Source organism: Topomyia yanbarensis, chromosome 3, assembly GCF_030247195.1.
Source record: "Topomyia yanbarensis strain Yona2022 chromosome 3, ASM3024719v1, whole genome shotgun sequence".
NCBI lineage: Eukaryota > Metazoa > Arthropoda > Insecta > Diptera > Culicidae > Topomyia > Topomyia yanbarensis.
Window position 1 is genome coordinate 323185898 of NC_080672.1, and position 18263 is coordinate 323204160.

The following is an 18263-nucleotide window of genomic DNA, read 5'->3' on the forward strand; positions in this document are numbered from 1 at the left end:
AACATTACTATCAGATTAGGTAAATAAACAATATTTGATATAAAGACATAATAAATTACAAGTAATATATCTAAAATTGTCAGATTTCTTTAGTGGAGCGTATCGGACTGAAGTGGAATTATAATATTATGTACACCTATACAAACTTTGGTTCCAGAAAAGATCCATTGTATCGACTATAAATACCTTTCCAAAATTGTAGTCGCTCGCGGAAGGGATTTTCTATCATTTTGATATCATCTGACAGAAGCAAGCAATTTGTACTTTCGTTCGAACAAGAATTATATGGTTGCCACAAAAATCCAATATCGGAACCGTCCGGAGTAGGGTTACCCGTTTTAGCAAAATTGGTCCATAATTTACACATGGTTTTCCTCATACGGTCTGCCCGAGACCCTTGTTTGACTGCTTTCGTGAAAAAGAACGACGAGCTGAACAAGTAACACAAATCATCCGCATGACAGGCTCCATGAAACGCATCTGGTACCTTCCATAACTTGCGATATTTATTCAGCTCAGCTTCAATAGCAAACTGGTAGAAGTATGTAGATGATCTGCGAAAACAATATTAATCAATATAGATATATTATTATAAAAAATGAGAATGGAACATACTTGTATTGGTAGCTCTTGTATAGTTCAAGTGCCAATAACGTGGGAACAACATAGAAATTATCCGAAAATATTCGTGTTAGTTCATGAATTTTGTCCACAGTTGGCACGCAACTATCGCAGTAAAACTTTAAAATTTTGCTGGCTACCGATCTCATGAGATCCTCAGGTACATCAAGAGAATCAGGAACAAATCGTGTTGGTTCGCTTCTATACCTCTCGAAATTATTCGCCAATGAATCTACTTTATAGGCAGCTTCCTCACTGCAGACGCCCACGATTATTGGAATCGAGATTCTGCTCGGCTTTCCCATTAGATCAAGTTTATTTTCCGTTAATATTGGTTGATCAGATTCCGTACCTTCTATCACTGGTTTGAAAGGATAAAAGGAATCTAATGTTTGCTCATACTCAGTTAAAGAACCTTTCGGATTACTAGCGATCTCCTCCGCTGATATGTACAACAGAAATTCTGAAAAAAAATAAATAAATTGTAATTGTTAGATTTTCGACGATTCCCAAATACATACCATGAATCTCCGAGTCAGTGTTCCCCCGACAACCGAGGAATTGTGCCAGTCGACGAGCCTTTACTTCCGGGTCTTTCTGCAGCACCATAGAACTAGTAGCAACACCCGACTGCAAAATGGCCTTGCTGAAGTATTTCACGGATGCTTCACTAAGGCAATGAATGTGGGTAGAACAACTACCAGCACTTTCTCCAAAAAGTGTAACATTTCGAGGGTCACCACCAAAGCTTCTAACGTTATCGTGTACCCATTTCAAAACAAGCCGCTGATCCTTGAGTCCCATATTCCCATGGATACCAACCGAAGGTAGGCACAGAAATCCGAGTGGACCCAACCGATAGTTGAAGGTCACAACCACGACTCCTTCCTGCACCATGTATTCTGGATTGTAGATCGAAGAATCACCGCTTCCACTACAAAAGGCACCACCATGAATCCATACCATAACTGGGAGCATTTTTTCACCCGTCGCATTATTAGGTGCACTTGGCGTATACACGTTCAGAAACAGGCAATCCTCTGATCCGACACTGTCTGGTGGAATGTAATTGCTACTGAGACTCACATTCCTTTCTTTGGTACAATCCAATGGATGACTATTGAACTTTTCCAGCGGAACCGGTGGCCTAAATCGTAGACTTCCAACCGGAGGTTCTGCGTAAGGTATTCCTTTGTACCAATACCAACTGGTCCCGTTTGGAAGAGTGGCTTTCACCCCTGAGACATATCCCAATTTCGTTCGAACTATCGGTGGTTTATCTTCCATTTTTCCTCCACGAACTATCAAATTCAGATGCAAATCATATAGGAATGATCCATCTAAACTCAATGATCCGAGCGAACTATCGTAGTTAGAGTAGTTTCAATTTTCAGCGTTCGTGAGATAAAGCCATACATTATCTGGTTATACAATCTTCCACTACAACCATGCATGCATGTGTACCGACTGTTGGCTCGTTGTTCTGAAAGAGAGAAAGCACATCATATTCAATTAGTTTCATTCGGAAGTTCAATCGACATGTGCGACACAAGCACACAATTAAGTGGTACTCCAGATGTGTCTGGTGCTAGACAGAGCGACGAAGTACAGCGGTTGCGTGATGGCGTGCCGGATCGAGTCGTAGTTCAAATAAGGTCAGGTTTGATATCGGGAGTCGTAGAACCGTTACCGAACGGTCAGCAGTACTATGCCTTCAGAGGAATCCCGTACGCTAGGCCACCCATTGGGAAGCTGAGATTTCAGGTGATCTATTAGGCTGGAAAACTACTCAACCGATTTTCTTCAATTTTTTTTTCAATTGATCGTAATTAATTTTTCTCGTACCTTAACCATTCCTTTTTTATGCTTAAATTTTTGTTTTGTGGATGAGAATTTCTTTAATACAATTTTTAGAGCTTAAAACATCGATTTTTTAGGAAAGACGTTGCTGAACATACACACAAAAAAATAATGAAATTTAAACGACATGTAAATCAATACGAATGTAAACATACAACGATTGAATCAAAAATTTGATTGAAAATTGCGCTGAAATCAATTGGAGCATCAAACAGCATACAATTTTACACTCTCATTCGTGTAATATTACATGTCATTCATTTTACAGCAGTATTCGAGTAAAAATACATTGAAGTGCATTGGTTTTCCGTTTAAAGAAACTGTAATTTTCAATCAACGTGTAAAATTATAATAAAATTCGTTGAAGAAAGCACGACAAGTCGTGTGTATTTGTGGTGGAACTTCATTTTACATTTATATTCATGCTCCAAATATGTGCATGAAAATAAACTTAAAATTACAAAATATTTTTTTCTGTGTAGGAAAAAATTATTATTTTTCCAAATAATCGGTACGGTACGAAGAATACTCATATATTATTGGAATTTTTTCATGTTTTGGGATTTCAGTTGATATATTGGTTTTCCATCGTGATCAGCGAAAACCTCTTAAATGAAAACGGGTTTTGGGGTAAAAGCCCTAACTCCACCAATTATCAATATATTTTTTTAAACTTATGCTTGTTTCTTTCACTGAAAAATTTACTACCAAAATATTATAAGTTTGATGTAATGAAATGATTGCTTTACATAAATTCAAACTTTCTTGACATTTTTCGCACAAAAAGGTATGTAACCCTTTAATTGTTATGTTTATCAAACAAAGACATTGGAAACTGATTATAACACATTAATTAAGAATTAAGGTGTCTATCTCAAATTTCACGCGAACAAAGTTTTTCAAAAAGTTTTTCAGAAGTTTTCGGAAGACACCAAAGCACAAAAATGTAACTGGAACTCAAGAATCACTTATGCTCGTCTTTTTCGTCTTTTTCAATTTTTTAAAGAACCCAATAGAACAAGTCATAGCCAATAATAGAATTCTGCGCATGGTTAAGTCTCCCCATGTTCCCCTACTTGAAGTGTAGAACTAGAAACAACGCCATATGTCAAATACAAAAAGAGAAAAAAAGATTCCGCTAACTAGCCCCAAACTACCCTAAATATTATTAAATGGTAAGGACATCCATATTCTAACAGCAGCATTCACCAAAAGTTTCAAAAACATACTTCTTTTCATCTAAAATTGCACAAAATACTAGTTTCACAAAAGACTGAATATTTTTTCACCCAGGTGCCCAACACCTTTAGGCTGGCAAAGAAATTTACCAAACAAGCTAAACTTCCAATTTATTCCACGAAACCAATTCACATCTACGGTGAAATGCTAGTAACAGGTTATATATCTAAAAAATATTTTTTAGTTTGTTGAAATTTCTAAACACAAAATAGTTTTTGCCACGTTTTCCAAGAATTTCAACTTTGAGCTTCAATTGCCTTAGACAGAAGGCTACGAATATTCAATCAATGTGTGTGTGTATGCAAGGTGTGAGCGTTGGAAAGAAATGCTAGTGCGGGTGACAACATACAATCATGTTTTAGTAGTTTTATTTAGATTTTTATAGAGACCGCCTGGAGACGGTGTTAGGAACTAGAAGGTTAAACTGATCAATAGGATACTTGAAAACTATTGCACTTCTGGAATAAGTATTTTAAACTTTACATCATAATTTAAAAAAGCGTGTGAGCTGTTGAAAATTTTTCTTTTGAAAATAAATACACCATGCGAGACAAGATATTGAAATATTAAGTTAAGGTGGTTATAAGGGTTTCAGAGTGAGAAAAAAAAACACGTTTTTGCATTTTTTTTAGAACTTTGCGTGAAGCGAATTGATTAAAACTTTAGTACATTATAGCGTATCATTTCAATAACATTCTGTAATTTTTCTATGCAAAAATATCGACAAAGGACTCGGTGACGAAGCTTTTTGTAGAACGTCTCTGGAAAAGATGTGATTTGCGGTGTTACCTGCCATTCAAAAACTACTGAACCAATTTTAAACTTTGCATGACGAATTTCGCGCTAACTCGTATTCAGAGTTGGCAGCACCCTCTCAGATTTTAATGAAACTTTCTGTACCCTAAAACGGGTGAACACTGGTCAATTTTTCTACATTTTTTCGAATAAATTTCTTCAAAACAGGTAGATTTAACTGTTTGCATTTTTAAAACAAGTACTGGTACCCATAGATTGAAAACGTCCACATTGTTTGGTAATTTATTTCATTTGGCTATAAAATTAAAATCAATTTGATGTAAATTTTCATTTGTTGTTTTGATCAGCAAAATATGTGTATCGAAATAAGAAATAACGCTCCAAATGTTGTGTAAATTGCATATCTGGAGGCGATTTTATGGCCCTATATTATGTCATCTCGTAAGAAAACAAAAATGCCTGGAAGGATACGGCCGACTTTTATCGAACTTTTTCGGAAAATAGTCGAAATAAAATAGTTATCAATAAAAACCTCGGATTTTTTAAATAAATTATTGGACAAAAATATTTACGGTTTCTAAAAAAGTGATCACTTTAGTTGAAGTTGGTCGATTTCATTAATATACAAGGAATTGTTTGAACAGATTGAAACGATGCATGAAAGTTACGTCATTTTTAATTTGAATTTGTGTTCATAAAAGGTACATTAAATTACAAAATAATCGTTGCTAGTAGTTGCTAAACTTGTTTAGAATATGGTTTGTATTTTGTTTCGAGGATTTTGTTAGAGGGAATCATCTTATCGTTCGTTACTGAAAATAGTCTCATTCGATCAAACTTACCCCGGTGATCAAAGATACCCCGTTTTACGGTATGCAAGATTTAACTAAATACCACTTGGCCGTGTACGAAGAAGTATCTAGTCTATGTACCCGCCTGGAAAGTAGAGATTGATGGTGTAGGCTCAAGAACCCTTTGCTTCGGTCAGTAAAAATTCTGGTTCGCCATTCTATAAATTTCCGAAAGAGGAAAATCAGTTTTCTCTGCTAAACTTCCTAGTAAAGGCCTGAGTGTGTTATAAAAACGAAGTAAGTGTTTCCTGGTCTAGGTAATCTTAGATAATCGCAGGAATTTCTACATGGTACATCAAAAACCCCAAGTGTCCCTATATTTCAGTCCCTACATTTTCCCCAGGTTTTACACAATGCATTCGCTCTACGATTAAAGGTCAGACGAAACGAGTACGAACAACCGTGAACAGTCTCCTACTTTGTGTTGGGCAGAAATTGTTTAGAATTATACGCGAAAGGGACTTTTTAACATCGGATCGCCCGAATTTTTCCCAATATACGCTACACTACAAATTCAAATGAAAAACTTGATGATGTCCGTCAACGGATTATCGGACAGATCATCAGAGAAACAATGTTTCATCTGGTGGCTAGGGCCTACGTTGTGTATTCGATTCATCCTGTGATTGGAATACACGGAACGCTCGTCATATGATGACAGCTATACATCGCTTTTATGCTAATTATTATGACAGTAGTGTTGAGTGTAATCATAAAAGAGGCTGTGCTGCCAACATTCTCCCCACAAAATTGATTGTTTTATATTTACCTATCAACGACCATACCCACACCGTTACAGTTACAGGAGGCTCTCCATTTGATGGAGCATGCAAAGCACTCTGTATTTCTTGGGGAAAACATGGAAGTTCTCGAGTACTTTATCTGAAAAATCATAGCAGATTACCTTAGTTTAAATTCTGTACCAGTGCTCCATTCCGGGTAATGCGAAGGTGGACACTTGGATTAGTATGATAATGAGAACGTGGACATTTAGGCACTAGAAGGTGATATTTATGAAAGATCGCGTAGCTTCAACGAGTTTAAATATTTCTTCTCAGAGGACACTCGAAATTACCGTTACACCCTCCTTAAACTCTTTGAGAAAGGTAAAATGGAATATTAGTATTCGGATCCACCATAGAACAACACTAATGAAGAATGGTAAAAAGGAATATTAGTATTCGGATCCACCATAGAACAACACTAATGAAGAATTCGCGAAAAAATCGCGATAAGTTTTGCGGTTTTGTCTGTCGTTTGAATTGATTAGCTCTCTGCCACGGCACGACTAGCTTAGTCCTAACCCAGCTTTTGACCGAATACAATTATTTTTTAGCTGATAGGTCCACAACAAATGTGTGCTAAATTTGCGCTGTAGCACGAAACGACACGGTTTACACCATAGTTAGTGATCACGTTCAAATTATATCTTCATATAAACTTGCAGTAAAAAGAGAACCCGTTAATTTGACGAAATCAATAATCAATCATGAAAAACTCAATAACGACTTCCAAAATTTCATAGAAAACATCGAGTTGATTGATGATGTAGATGTATGTCTTACAAATATCATCACAACCTACAATTCTTTACTTGCGGAAAACACTAGAACGGTCTCCAAAACTTTTAAATGTAAAGGCGTTTTTTGCCCCTGGATCAATTTCGATTTGTGGACACTGATTAAAATCAAAAGTAATTATCTGAAACGAGTAAAAAATAACCCCAATGATGAAAACCTCAAAGCTCTTCTGCAACACATAACTAAAAAAGTTAATGTAATGAAAAAGCGGTGCAAAAAGGCCTACTTTGAAAACCTTCTATCCAATACAACTCATTCAAAACTTTGGAAAAATATTAATACCATTTTTGGTCGTTCAAAGTCGGATGTTCCCATCAGCCTAATTTCCAATGATATCAGAGTCACTGAGACTAAAGAAGTATGTAATGTTTTCAACGAATATTTCTCTAGTATTGGCAAAAATTTGTCTGACAATATTCCCACGAGTCCCAACTCAAATCCTACTACAAATATACAACACGTCCAAGAAACAATCTTCTTGCGTCCTGCAACCATAAACGAAGTGATCCTTTTGATTAAAGGCCTCGAAAAAAATAACAGTTGTGGTCCTGATAAGATCCCCGCTAGTGTTCTTAAGAGTAACTGTACCACTTTTGCAAATATCCTAACCAAAGCTTTTAATTTAATAATTCAAACCGGCAGGTACCCAGACTGTTTAAAAATAGCCCGAGTAATTCCAATTTTCAAAGCTGGTGATCCTAACCAACCTTCCAACTATAGACCAATTTCAACATTGTGCGTTTTCAATAAAATTCTTGAGAAATTGCTCATCACTCGACTACTCGAGTTTTTGAACAAACACAACATAATTTACAACTACCAGTATGGGTTCAGACAGGGCTGCAGCACTTTAATTGCAATGACCGAACTAATTGACTCCATCATTAGTCAAATTGATAGCAAAAGAATTGTTGGTGCCCTTTTTCTGGACCTAAAAAAAGCATTCGATACTCTGAATCACTCAATCCTGCTTAAGAAGTTAGAATGCTATGGTATCAGGTGATTAGCAAATCATATTATTCGTAGCTATCTGTCGCATAGGAACCAATTCGCATCTATTGGAGACTCGTGTAGCTCTTATAGACCAATAGAAATAGGAGTGCCCCAAGGCAGTAATATTGGGCCACTGTTATTTTTATTGTATATCAATGACCTAGGTAGACTCGGGTTAAAAGGGACTCCTCGTCTATTCGCGGATGACACCGCGTTGTTCTACCCGAACAACAACTGCCTGGATATTGTACGCGACATTGAATCGGATTTAAAAACACTAACGACGTATTTCAACGAAAACCTTCTTTCCTTGAACCTACCAAAAACTAAATATATGCTGTTTCGTTCATCTAGAAGAGCTATAGGCGTGCATCCAGACCCAAGAATGGGACAGTCTGTAATTCAGGAAACTAACTGCTTCAAATATTTAGGACTTCACTTAGACCCCACACTCTCCTGGATTGAGCATATAACATCTATAGAGAGAAAAGTTGCATCGTTATGTGGGGCTATGCGTAAAGTATGCTCTTTTGTTCCCCAGCATGTACTTCTAAAATTTTATTATGCGCACATCCACTCATTGCTGAACTACCTTGTATCTGTGTGGGGCCGTGCCAGTATTTCGAATCTGAAAAAGCTACAAACGCTTCAAAACAGATGTCTTAAAATTATTTATAAAAAACCATTTATGTACCCTACTATTTTGTTATACAATAATAATGCCCATAACATTTTACCTTTGCTTGGGTTGACTAACTACCAAACAATAAAGTACATCCACAATGCTTTGCATAATACTATTGCTCATAATAATCTAGAATTTACGACAGGAATTCGAGCTCACAGCACCAGACAAGCCAATCATTTATTATACTCCAGAGTATCCACGAACCTTGGTCAAAGACGCATTTCTTTCATCGGACCTAAGTTATTCAACCAGCTTCCTACGGATTTAAAGCAAATAACATGTCGCACTCGTTTCCAAGCAAAATTGAAACTAATTTTAAAAAATAAAATAGGAGAATTTTTAATATAAACTTCGTTCACCACCAATCGAGCTTATTCCTTTAGCTATAATTGGTTAACATTTTTTAAATAAAAACAATTGATAAATGCATTTTTTATAGCAATAAGTAATAAATAAATTTAAATTATTATGAGCTTCCTGCAAAGCTACGATGGGACCCTTAAAAGGATTCTTTTCCGCTGGGTACTCGCCGTAGCTTCTTGTCAAATTTTGTGTTTTGTCGGTCTCGTATTGTTTTTTTTGTTCTCAGCGTTTCCGCGATTCGTAACTTTGTTTTGTTGTGCTGACCTTTTTTTTGTACGCTGAGAACTGATGTGTCCACTACCAGGGGGCTCCGTTTGTGAGCTTTTTGGTGTGGGGGTAAGAGGCGGGCTATTAAAAAAAAAAATAAAAAAAAAAATGTTGCCAGTATATACAAAGTTTTGAACGGATCATTTAATTTTATTAAAACAGCCACCCGAGCCACTGGACAAACTGCCGTCGGAAGTTTTGGACTGCAGTAATGATGGTCCAGGATGTTATTCAGTGCACAACGATCTTCCCAACGATCGGATGTCGGAAGATTGCTTGAATCTTAATGTCTACACATCAACCATACACGAAGAAGGGGCTGCGTGCAATCCTATGCCCGTTATGGTTTGGATCCATGGCGGAGGTTTTGTCGAAGGAAGTGCCCAATCGACCATGTACTGTCCAAAGTATCTGGTCCAGGAAGGAGTGATAGTGGTAACGGTAAACTATCGCCTAGGACCGTTGGGTTTCCTGTGCCTGCCAAGCGTTGGGATTCGTGGGAACATGGGACTGAAGGATCAACGGATGAGCTTCCGATGGGTAAGCGAGAACATACAACGATTTGGCGGAGATCCGGACAATGTTACAATATTTGGACAGAGCGCTGGTGCAGTATCGGTTCAGTTGCACTACCTCTCAGAGGCGTCACGGTAAGAAAAGTTACCTATTTGCGATAAGTTCACATTAATCTCTTTATGCAACAGCAAATATTTCCACAAAGCCATTGCACAAAGCGGAACAGCATTCAATCAATGGGTCATGCAGAAAAATCCAGAGGGTCGAGCACGTAAATTAGCGGAAGTGCTTGGGTGTAAATTCAGTGAGAATGACGAACTTGTTCATGGTGAGTATGACATCTGAAACTAGCATCAATATCGAAATTACCAACATTTTCTTATAGAAACATTAATGAACGCGTCTCCGAAAGATCTAGCTGATTTTCAGTACCAAGTAATGACACCTGAAGAGAGACTCGTGTTGGTAAACTTTCCCTTTACACCTGTCGTAGAGGATCCAGCTTTTAACTCAGAACATCCAGTTCTGACAGATGATCCGTTGAAGTTGATCGCAAAGCGCTTTGCCAAGGATATTCCAATTATAATGGGGATCACCAATGAGGAAGGTGTTGGGTTAGCGAGCCATGTGCTACGTTCAATCGATATGTACCAGACAAATATTAGTCAACAAATGTTACCCTTTACATTGAATATCAAGAGCGAGCTTGAAAGGGAAGATGCGGTACATAGCATTCAAAAATACTTTTTTGATGATAAAAAATTATCGGTTGACACGGTGCAGCCCATGATACAGATTCTGGGCGATAACGCGAATAAGTTTGCTGGATATCTGGCAGCAGAATTGCATTTTCGCCATCAAAGGTAATGTATTTTTTCTAAGTTATGTAGTATTAAATAACACTTGGAATGTCTTCGATAAGATATATCAAGAGTTTCATTATCTAGCTTCAGATTGCGTCTTTATTTTGAGACCTCATACTTGAATCACAAAAAATGACTGAAAGAATCTCAGTGTGTATATTTCGAGTCAATGGTTCAAGCCTTTTTTTGAACTGTGTTTTCAAAGTCGGTATGCACTAGTTATTCTCCAGGGAGAGATATGCGGATAAAATGGCAACCTTCAATTTTCATTAAAATTAAATTTCATTAAAATCTAACAGATAGATTCGTTCAATTGGCTCAAGAATCTGGCAGTTTCGCTGGCTCAAGATGGCGTCTCCGCATGTCTCTCTTCGGAAGAAGTTTCTTTTGCAAGCCGAAAGCAGTTTATGCGATCAGTCTTCAAGCTTTGTAGCTATATTTTGAAGTGATAGATCGAAAAATTTAGATATTTTTGAACAACTAAAGGTCAAAGTTTAAAGGGACCTTCTCCTGGATTCGGTAGAAAATCAAAGCGACATTTGAGAATTTTTTGTGTGAAAATGAAAAGAAATACAAACTTCTGCTTTTGAACTTTTATTCGTTATTCATCGATAATTAGAAAATGATTTTTTTTTTTCAAAAATTCGAAATGGCGCCTTCAAATGGCGCTCACAAAGCATGTTTTTTCTTCGAACGGAAACATCAGGACTTGTTCTATTGATCGATTTCCTTTATTTAAAAAAATGTTTGGAAATATATACTTTTTGTATGACTCTTACCTAACATGACAATGTATTGGCATGAAAAATTATTTATTTACAATTTGTAAACGAGATTTCAGTAAAAAAATAGACAAATTTCACTTTTTCTCTTTAACGTCTATAAAATTGTAATTTTTTTCATCTAAATTTATTGAAATTAGGTATAAGTCATAGGAAATTTTATCTATTTTACAAAAATATATATATTTCTCATTTCGATTAACTAGAAGAGGCCCTGCACTTGACGAAGTAGGACGATGTTTCGCGCGCAGAGGCCGATGAGATTCGCCATTTTGAATTTTCGAAAAAAAAATCATTCTTATTATCGATAAATAACGAGTAAAAGATCAAAAGCATAAGTTTGTATGTCTTTTTATTTTTCCGCAAAAAAATCGCAAATATTGCTCGATTTTCTGCCGAATTGAACGCTTGGTAGTATGTGTAGGAAACAATGTGTTCAGTTTTGCCGCCGATTTATCCCTATAAAGCATTCATTAAACTCTAAAAGAAGAAAATCAGTCGATTTATTAGATTATCAGGATTCAAATCATGCAAAATAGTTGGTGGAAAAATAATTGACCGGGCGGGATGGTGCTTTTGAAAAAGTGGCTTTGGTTTTTTCACTACGCAGTTGTGTTGCGTGCCCCGGGACAGTGTTGTGGTGTGACGAAAAATCACCGCCACTTTTTCAAAAGCACCATTCCACCCGGTCAATTGTTTTTCCACTACCTATTTTGCATGATTTGAATCTTGATAATCTAATAAATCGACTGATTTTTTTCTTTTAGCGTTTAATAAATGCTTTATATGGATAAACCGGTGACAAAGCTGAACGCATTTTTTCCAACGCATACTATCAAGCGTTCAATTCGTGTAGACGCTCACCGAAAGTTATTTGAACCTTAAGAATAGTAGTTATTCCGTTCAGTTTTGTATTAATTCATATTTTTCCGGCAATTTTAGAAAATTTAACCAATTCTCTAACAAATTATCGATGCTGAAAAACTTGAAGACATTACAACAAATCCATTCAATCCAATGTTGCTCGAATTGCGACAAATTTGATGTAACTTGCAGCTCTGCATATTCTATGTTCGAATCATTCAATAACTCTGGCAACAAAATTACGTTTTTGTTTTGATTTGTTTCTGCAGTTATGTCGCTGGAAATGTTTCGTTTTGATTTCATCGAGCGCTGAAACTGTCAAAACGTGAATTTTGAGCGATCCATTTTTTTACATGACGCATTTCAAACCATCTTCGGTCATTCCAAACCATTCTTAAGCAGTGTTGGAAATGGCAGTCCATTCCGAACTAACCAATGCCAATCCATTTACCAATCCATTCAGAATTATAAATTATATGTTCATTTCATCAACAAATCACGGAGTGTCGTTCCCCTCAGCTTTGCTATTAAATTGACGAGAAAAAAAATTTACGCGTATTTTTGAATTACCGCAGTTTTTACGCGCACATACAGTTACATAGAAATTATTAAATTGCGATTTATTTGATATTTCTCCAATAAACGACCTTGTACACAGATTATAGTCCTATCTTAAGGGAAAGGCTCTCACATTTCCAACGGTGTATATTTCAATTTGATGATTTTTTTTGTGAACCATAAATTAAGGAAAGTCGAAGGGCTCGACAATATATTTAGTCAACTAGCAAACCAGGGGCCCATTGATTTACACAACTAATACTACTTTCTTAACCCTAAAACTGGGGAACATCAATAAAATAAATAATTTGTTATTTGTTTCAAAACAATAGGGAACTCGGAGCTATTAACTCTAGAACGTTCCACTGGGGTACAAATTTATCCCACCCCATCTTTCGAGCCGTGTGAAAACGAGAATTCGGCATCTACCGACCTGGGACAAGCCAATTTATGCATCATTGATTCAATAATTCCCGTACTTTGAACTACACAGCAGTTTTCGCAATTAAAAAACCGATGAAAATAATATATTATACATTTCTTTTGTTTGCATTTTTACATGCGAAAACTGCGATCAAACATGTGGGGTACGTTTGTACCCCGGTGCAACATTCTAGGGTAAAAAAGTAAGTGTTTATTTTATTCTTAAGGAGTTTTTCCAATGAATATTTCATAGATAAACATAATTCAATCGTAAAAAAAAATTAATGACCGTCTGAATTGCCCCGTAGGGAGGTCCGAATTACCCCTTCATTGCAAGAGATGAAAAACGGTAAGGATTTAAAAATCGTCACCTAACGCAGCCATGCAATAGTGCAAATGAGCTTTCAAGGTATCAAAATGTAGCTGAGGTTTCAAACTAACAATAAGGACCTTTGTATCGATTTTGTTGGCTATTTTCGGCAAATTTGAGACTAAGAGAAACGAAAGCAATGAAATTGAAAGACGGATAGGTATTCTAGAGCGAATCAGTTATAAACTTAGAACGGAAAACTAGAACTAGGCAGGCTCATATGGGCATGATCGAAAGGAAATGTGAAGAATTTTTTGCCTTCTGCATAGTAGGAGTTGGGCGTTCCACGTCGTCGGCGGTAAAACATGATGATGAGTTATGTTCTACCATAGACCATGCGGTAGACTTGGGTGGAACGCCCAACTCCTACTATGCAGAAGGCAAAAAATTCTTCACATTTCCTTTCGATCATGCCCATATGAGCCTGTCTAGTTCTAGTTTTCCGTTCTAAGTTTATAACTGATTCGCTCTAGAATACCTATCCGTCTTTCAATTTCATTGCTTTCGTTTCTCTTAGTCTCAAATTTGCCGAAAATAGCCAACAAAATCGATACAGTAGAACCTTGCGGCAATTAAAAACATAGTAACAATAAGGACCTTTGACTGATAAATTTTTCCATATCTATCCACCCAAAACCGCGATTTGCTTAGGTAGCTTAGGTAGCCCCGGTAAATCTTTGCCCATGAGGCAGAATAAAAAGGTGGAAACATTTTTGCCCATAATGCAGAATAAAAAGGTGGCACAAAACCACTTAGTCGAGGTTGTTAATATTTTTTAATATAAAATGAAGTAAAAATGGTAGAAACGAAAATACGATTTGTTTAGGTTATTTCATGGGGTGGATGTTTACATTTTGAGGCTATGACTGTTATACTTAATACATCAATTACAATAAACAAAAAACTAATATTAAAATATCAATAAATGTTCACAACTCATGGTTTTCGCAGCTGTCAATTCAGAATATTGCTTGTGGCGCTAAAAACTGGATTCTAACCGCACTGGGCATTTGCTATTCTTCTATTGAATTCTTCTCATAGACTGGTTAGTTCGATTGGTCTGTCCATAAAAGTACCATCTCTATCACTTGAAATACATGTGTTTTGACAGCTCGCAGTTTTCAGTAGCAGTTTCATCAGTCATACTTTGAAAGTGCGGAATCCAGGTTGATGAGAAGTGCGCAATAACTATCCAAATATCAACATTCGAAATCGGTTAATCGGTCTCGATTAAATTATACCATTTGAGAGAAAATAACTTTCTAGCTGTAAACTAAATGTTAAAAAAAAATGCCTTAGTGCCTGTTAAATGTCGGCAATCAACCAAAAGAAATTCTTGATATTTCTAGTACGAGGCTTTCCGTGTAAGCGAACACATTCTTTAATAATTTTCCCCCTTAGCACTCCTCTCTATTTCTATATATTTTCATATATGTCCGAGCTAAACAAACTACGAGAATTAAACAAAACACCAGCTAATTTGCCAGGAGCGTGTCACGGTGATGATTTATGCTATCTGTTTGAGTGAGTATCATTCTTCTAATAGGATCAATGAAATGGTTTTAAATCATATTTTGCTTTGTACATTTGTAGATCATCATTCTTTTCCACAGAAACGATTGAGTCTTCGGGAAAAGCCTACAAGTTTCGTCAAACAATGTGCCAACTTTGGACGAACTTTGCGAAATTTGGAAACCCAACGCCGGACGAGGACACGCTAGGGTTTTGCTGGCCGGCTGTGAATGAAACAAAAACAAGTTTGAAGGATTTTGAACTGATCGCAGTGGAGTTGATTGAGGAGCCGAAAATAATCAAAAACCCATTCGCTGCTCGATTCAATTTTTGGAAGTCTCTGTTTACCCGGTACAACGAAGGTCACCTGATGCCTACGTTTCGAAAATACTGATTTGGTATCTTCACGAAATGAAACAAAATGAATTCTTACACCGACACGCCGTCATGTTACAGCAATCATCCTAAATACAATAACATTGCATTCTAACACAGTTTAAAGTTTTACTTTCAGTATATCCTCATTGTACCGCTTATAAACTCCTCTCCAGAAGTCGATTCTAGGCTTGTCCGGATTCTTTATCATCTTCGGCTCAGCAGTGATATCGAGACAATCCAGCTGGAACTCTTCCTTTGAGTTGGGTTTGACGTTTACCACTGGATTCCAGCGGAACGGCAACGTCGAATCGTCGATCGGAGTGGGGTTCCCATGCTTTGCGAAGTTAGTCCACATACGGCACATGTAGTAACGAACGCGTGCTTCGTCAGAATCTGGCGCCACCTCAATAGGAGCCATACGGAAGCTAAAATCGGAAAATGCAATAAAGCAAAATGCATGAGAAATGAACAAAAATATGAATCTCACAGAAACTGATAGGATAGTTCGTCGGCATGGCATGCACCAGGAACGTTGAGCTGAAGCATTCTTTTATACATATTCAACATGCCATCGAAGCTAAAGTTGTAATAATACAACGATGATTGGTGCTGATACTTTGCATGTAACTCCGCGCAGACATTGGCGAGAATCCCAAAGTGATAGTCACTCATCAGATCAGCTAATTGAAGCAGAGTATCCTTGCTAACTCGCTTATCTCCAAAATAGAACTTCTTTATTTCGGCGCCAAGCTCTTTACTAGCTACCGTGTTAGAATTTACGTTAACTGTCCGCGGGATGAGTCGTGCGATATCATTATCATACACTTCCAACTTTTTGATCGCATCCAACAACATAATGGTACCCTCTCGGTTGTTAACTCCTAACATCAGCGGAATGTTCGAAAGGCTGTTAGGAGTTTTCATCACTTCGACAGGGGCCTTGGTCACAATGGCATCCTTTGCTGTCTCACGCTCTACAACCGGCTTAAACGGCATCGGCAATCCACGAATCTTTTCGTCTTCCGTCATAACTCCTAACATTCGTCCAACTACGTCCTCAGTTGAAGCCGTCATTACAGTCTCGAAGACATCTTCATCTCTCTCCCCCGGACAACCGATTAATTTCGCAAGAGTTCTCGCCTTCTCTTCCGGATTCAGTTGCATAACCCATTCCATGATACTACATCCGCTCTGACAGATGGCTTTGTGGAAATACTGTCTGGAGTGAGGCGATAGCAGATGCAAATGCACCGACGCTGCACCAGCACTCTCACCGAAAAGTGTTACATTGGTAGAATCTCCACCAAACTTGGCAATATTCTGATTGACCCATTTCAAAGCCATCAGTTGGTCTTTAAGGCCTGCATTTCCCTCGATTCCCTGACTGGGAAGATATAAGAATCCGAGCGTACCTAACCGATAGTTGAGTGTAACTGTGACGACACCTTCCTGCAGCAGATGCTCGGGCGAGTAGCTAAAATGAAAACCAGTGTCAGAATCTCTTTTTGGAAGTAGCTAGTAGATGTTAGTCAGGCCTTAACTAGGTACGAAGCAGCTTGAGGCTCCAGCGAATTCAGATTGAATAATAGAAAGTTGGTAGTAAGGAATCAGGACAAACCGGTTCGATCTATACGTCGTTCATCTTATTATCCGAAATAGTCGTTCAAATTATGCAAAAAATCTCAATGCGCACTGTTTTTCTTCATTATTACACATTATTGTAAAACATTTCAACCCAACCAACACCATCATACTGTTGAATAATCAACTTACCAGTCACTGTTGCCACTACCAAACATGAAAGCACCACCATGAATAAACACCATCACCGGCAGCAATTTTCCGTCACTTCCCAACTCAGGTGTGTACACATTGAGAAACAGACAATCTTCCGAACCTTCGATCTCTTGGGTGAACACGTTTCTACTAAAGCACACGTCTCGTTCGGTGCTGCAGTCCAACACCGGGGTTGGAAACTTGTCCAACGGCTCTGGTGCCTTGTGCCGTAGCGCCCCGATCGGAGGCTTTGCGTACGGAATACCTCGAAATGCGAATGAATCATTCCCATTGGGTAGCTTCTCCCGCACACCAGAAACGGTGCCCTGGTGGACTTTGACATTGATGCGATTCGAAGCACTCATCTGCAAAGTATTCGATTTATGACAGTAACCAATTATAAATAACGTTGAATATACCAGCCTTCAGTGATTGTTCTATGTTTTGAAACATTTTAAATTTTGGATACCTGCAGACAACCTCTCTCGTTCAATGTCTCTAATGCTACTATATTCGATCCAGATGCCACGTTAAAAATCCTAATCTTATCATAAGAATTAACATGCTTCGTCATTATGAGAGCAGAATAGTACAATTATCGCCCACTGCCATCGTCACAGCTTGTTTTTACCCAGTTTAAGTACGCATACATTCGCAGCATCAAGAAGTCAAAGTCCAACCCGTACCCCAGAAAAAAAAACATTCCAGCACCAGGTCAAAGAACGGAGATCCACTTATTCATTCTGCAAGCATTCGTCGCAATTTGAAACATAGGCTAGCTGATACATTAGGATTATAGGATAATTAGTTACATATATACTTGCCAATCGATTGCTAAAGCCAAACTCGCTGTGACGTAGTAATTTTCTAGTGAATAGCCTTGTACCGTGAAGCATGGTCAAATATATGTTAAAATACTAACTGCTAATCCAGTACAAATGTGTTTTATCGTCACTATCCGAAAGTTCAATCCATCAAATGAAAGATGCCGGGCTGTTTTGAT

At 37.5% G+C, this 18263-nt stretch overlaps 2 protein-coding genes across 2 annotated transcripts; one reads left to right on the forward strand and one right to left on the reverse strand.

The window, feature by feature from the left end:
* Positions 1–15: 15 nt before the first annotated feature.
* LOC131688090 (uncharacterized) lies at positions 16–18054 on the reverse strand. The gene is made up of 8 exons (XM_058972242.1): positions 17730–18054; positions 17258–17625; positions 15972–16958; positions 15606–15909; positions 2086–2104; positions 1143–2006; positions 616–1084; positions 16–554 (listed from the first exon to the last, which is right to left on the reverse strand). The coding sequence occupies exons 1-8, from the start codon at positions 17832–17834 to the stop codon at positions 137–139; spliced, it is 3534 nt and encodes a 1177-aa protein (XP_058828225.1). The 5' UTR covers positions 17835–18054; the 3' UTR covers positions 16–136.
* Positions 2121–15644, forward strand: LOC131688656 (venom carboxylesterase-6-like). Its single transcript, XM_058973070.1, has 6 exons — positions 2121–2385; positions 9381–9868; positions 9923–10062; positions 10120–10597; positions 14996–15118; positions 15188–15644. Exons 1-6 carry the CDS (start codon positions 2161–2163, stop codon positions 15498–15500), a joined length of 1767 nt encoding a protein of 588 aa, XP_058829053.1. The 5' UTR covers positions 2121–2160; the 3' UTR covers positions 15501–15644.
* Positions 18055–18263: the final 209 nt, after the last annotated feature.

Bases quoted from the DNA above. Each gene is read 5' to 3' on its own strand.
- LOC131688656 (XM_058973070.1), top strand. From the start codon at position 2,161: ATGTGCGACACAAGCACACAATTAAGTGGTACTCCAGATGTGTCTGGT. The intron at 2,386-9,380 runs GTGATCTATTAG...TTATTAAAACAG, and splicing joins TTGGGAAGCTGAGATTTCAG to CCACCCGAGCCACTGGACAA. The intron at 9,869-9,922 runs GTAAGAAAAGTT...TTTATGCAACAG, and splicing joins TACCTCTCAGAGGCGTCACG to CAAATATTTCCACAAAGCCA.
- LOC131688090 (XM_058972242.1), bottom strand. From the start codon at position 17,834: ATGACGAAGCATGTTAATTCTTATGATAAGATTAGGATTTTTAACGTG. The intron at 17,626-17,729 runs GTATCCAAAATT...AATACTTTGCAG, and splicing joins ACGAGAGAGGTTGTCTGCAG to ATGAGTGCTTCGAATCGCAT. The intron at 555-615 runs GTATGTTCCATT...TTGTTTTCGCAG, and splicing joins TACAAGAGCTACCAATACAA to ATCATCTACATACTTCTACC.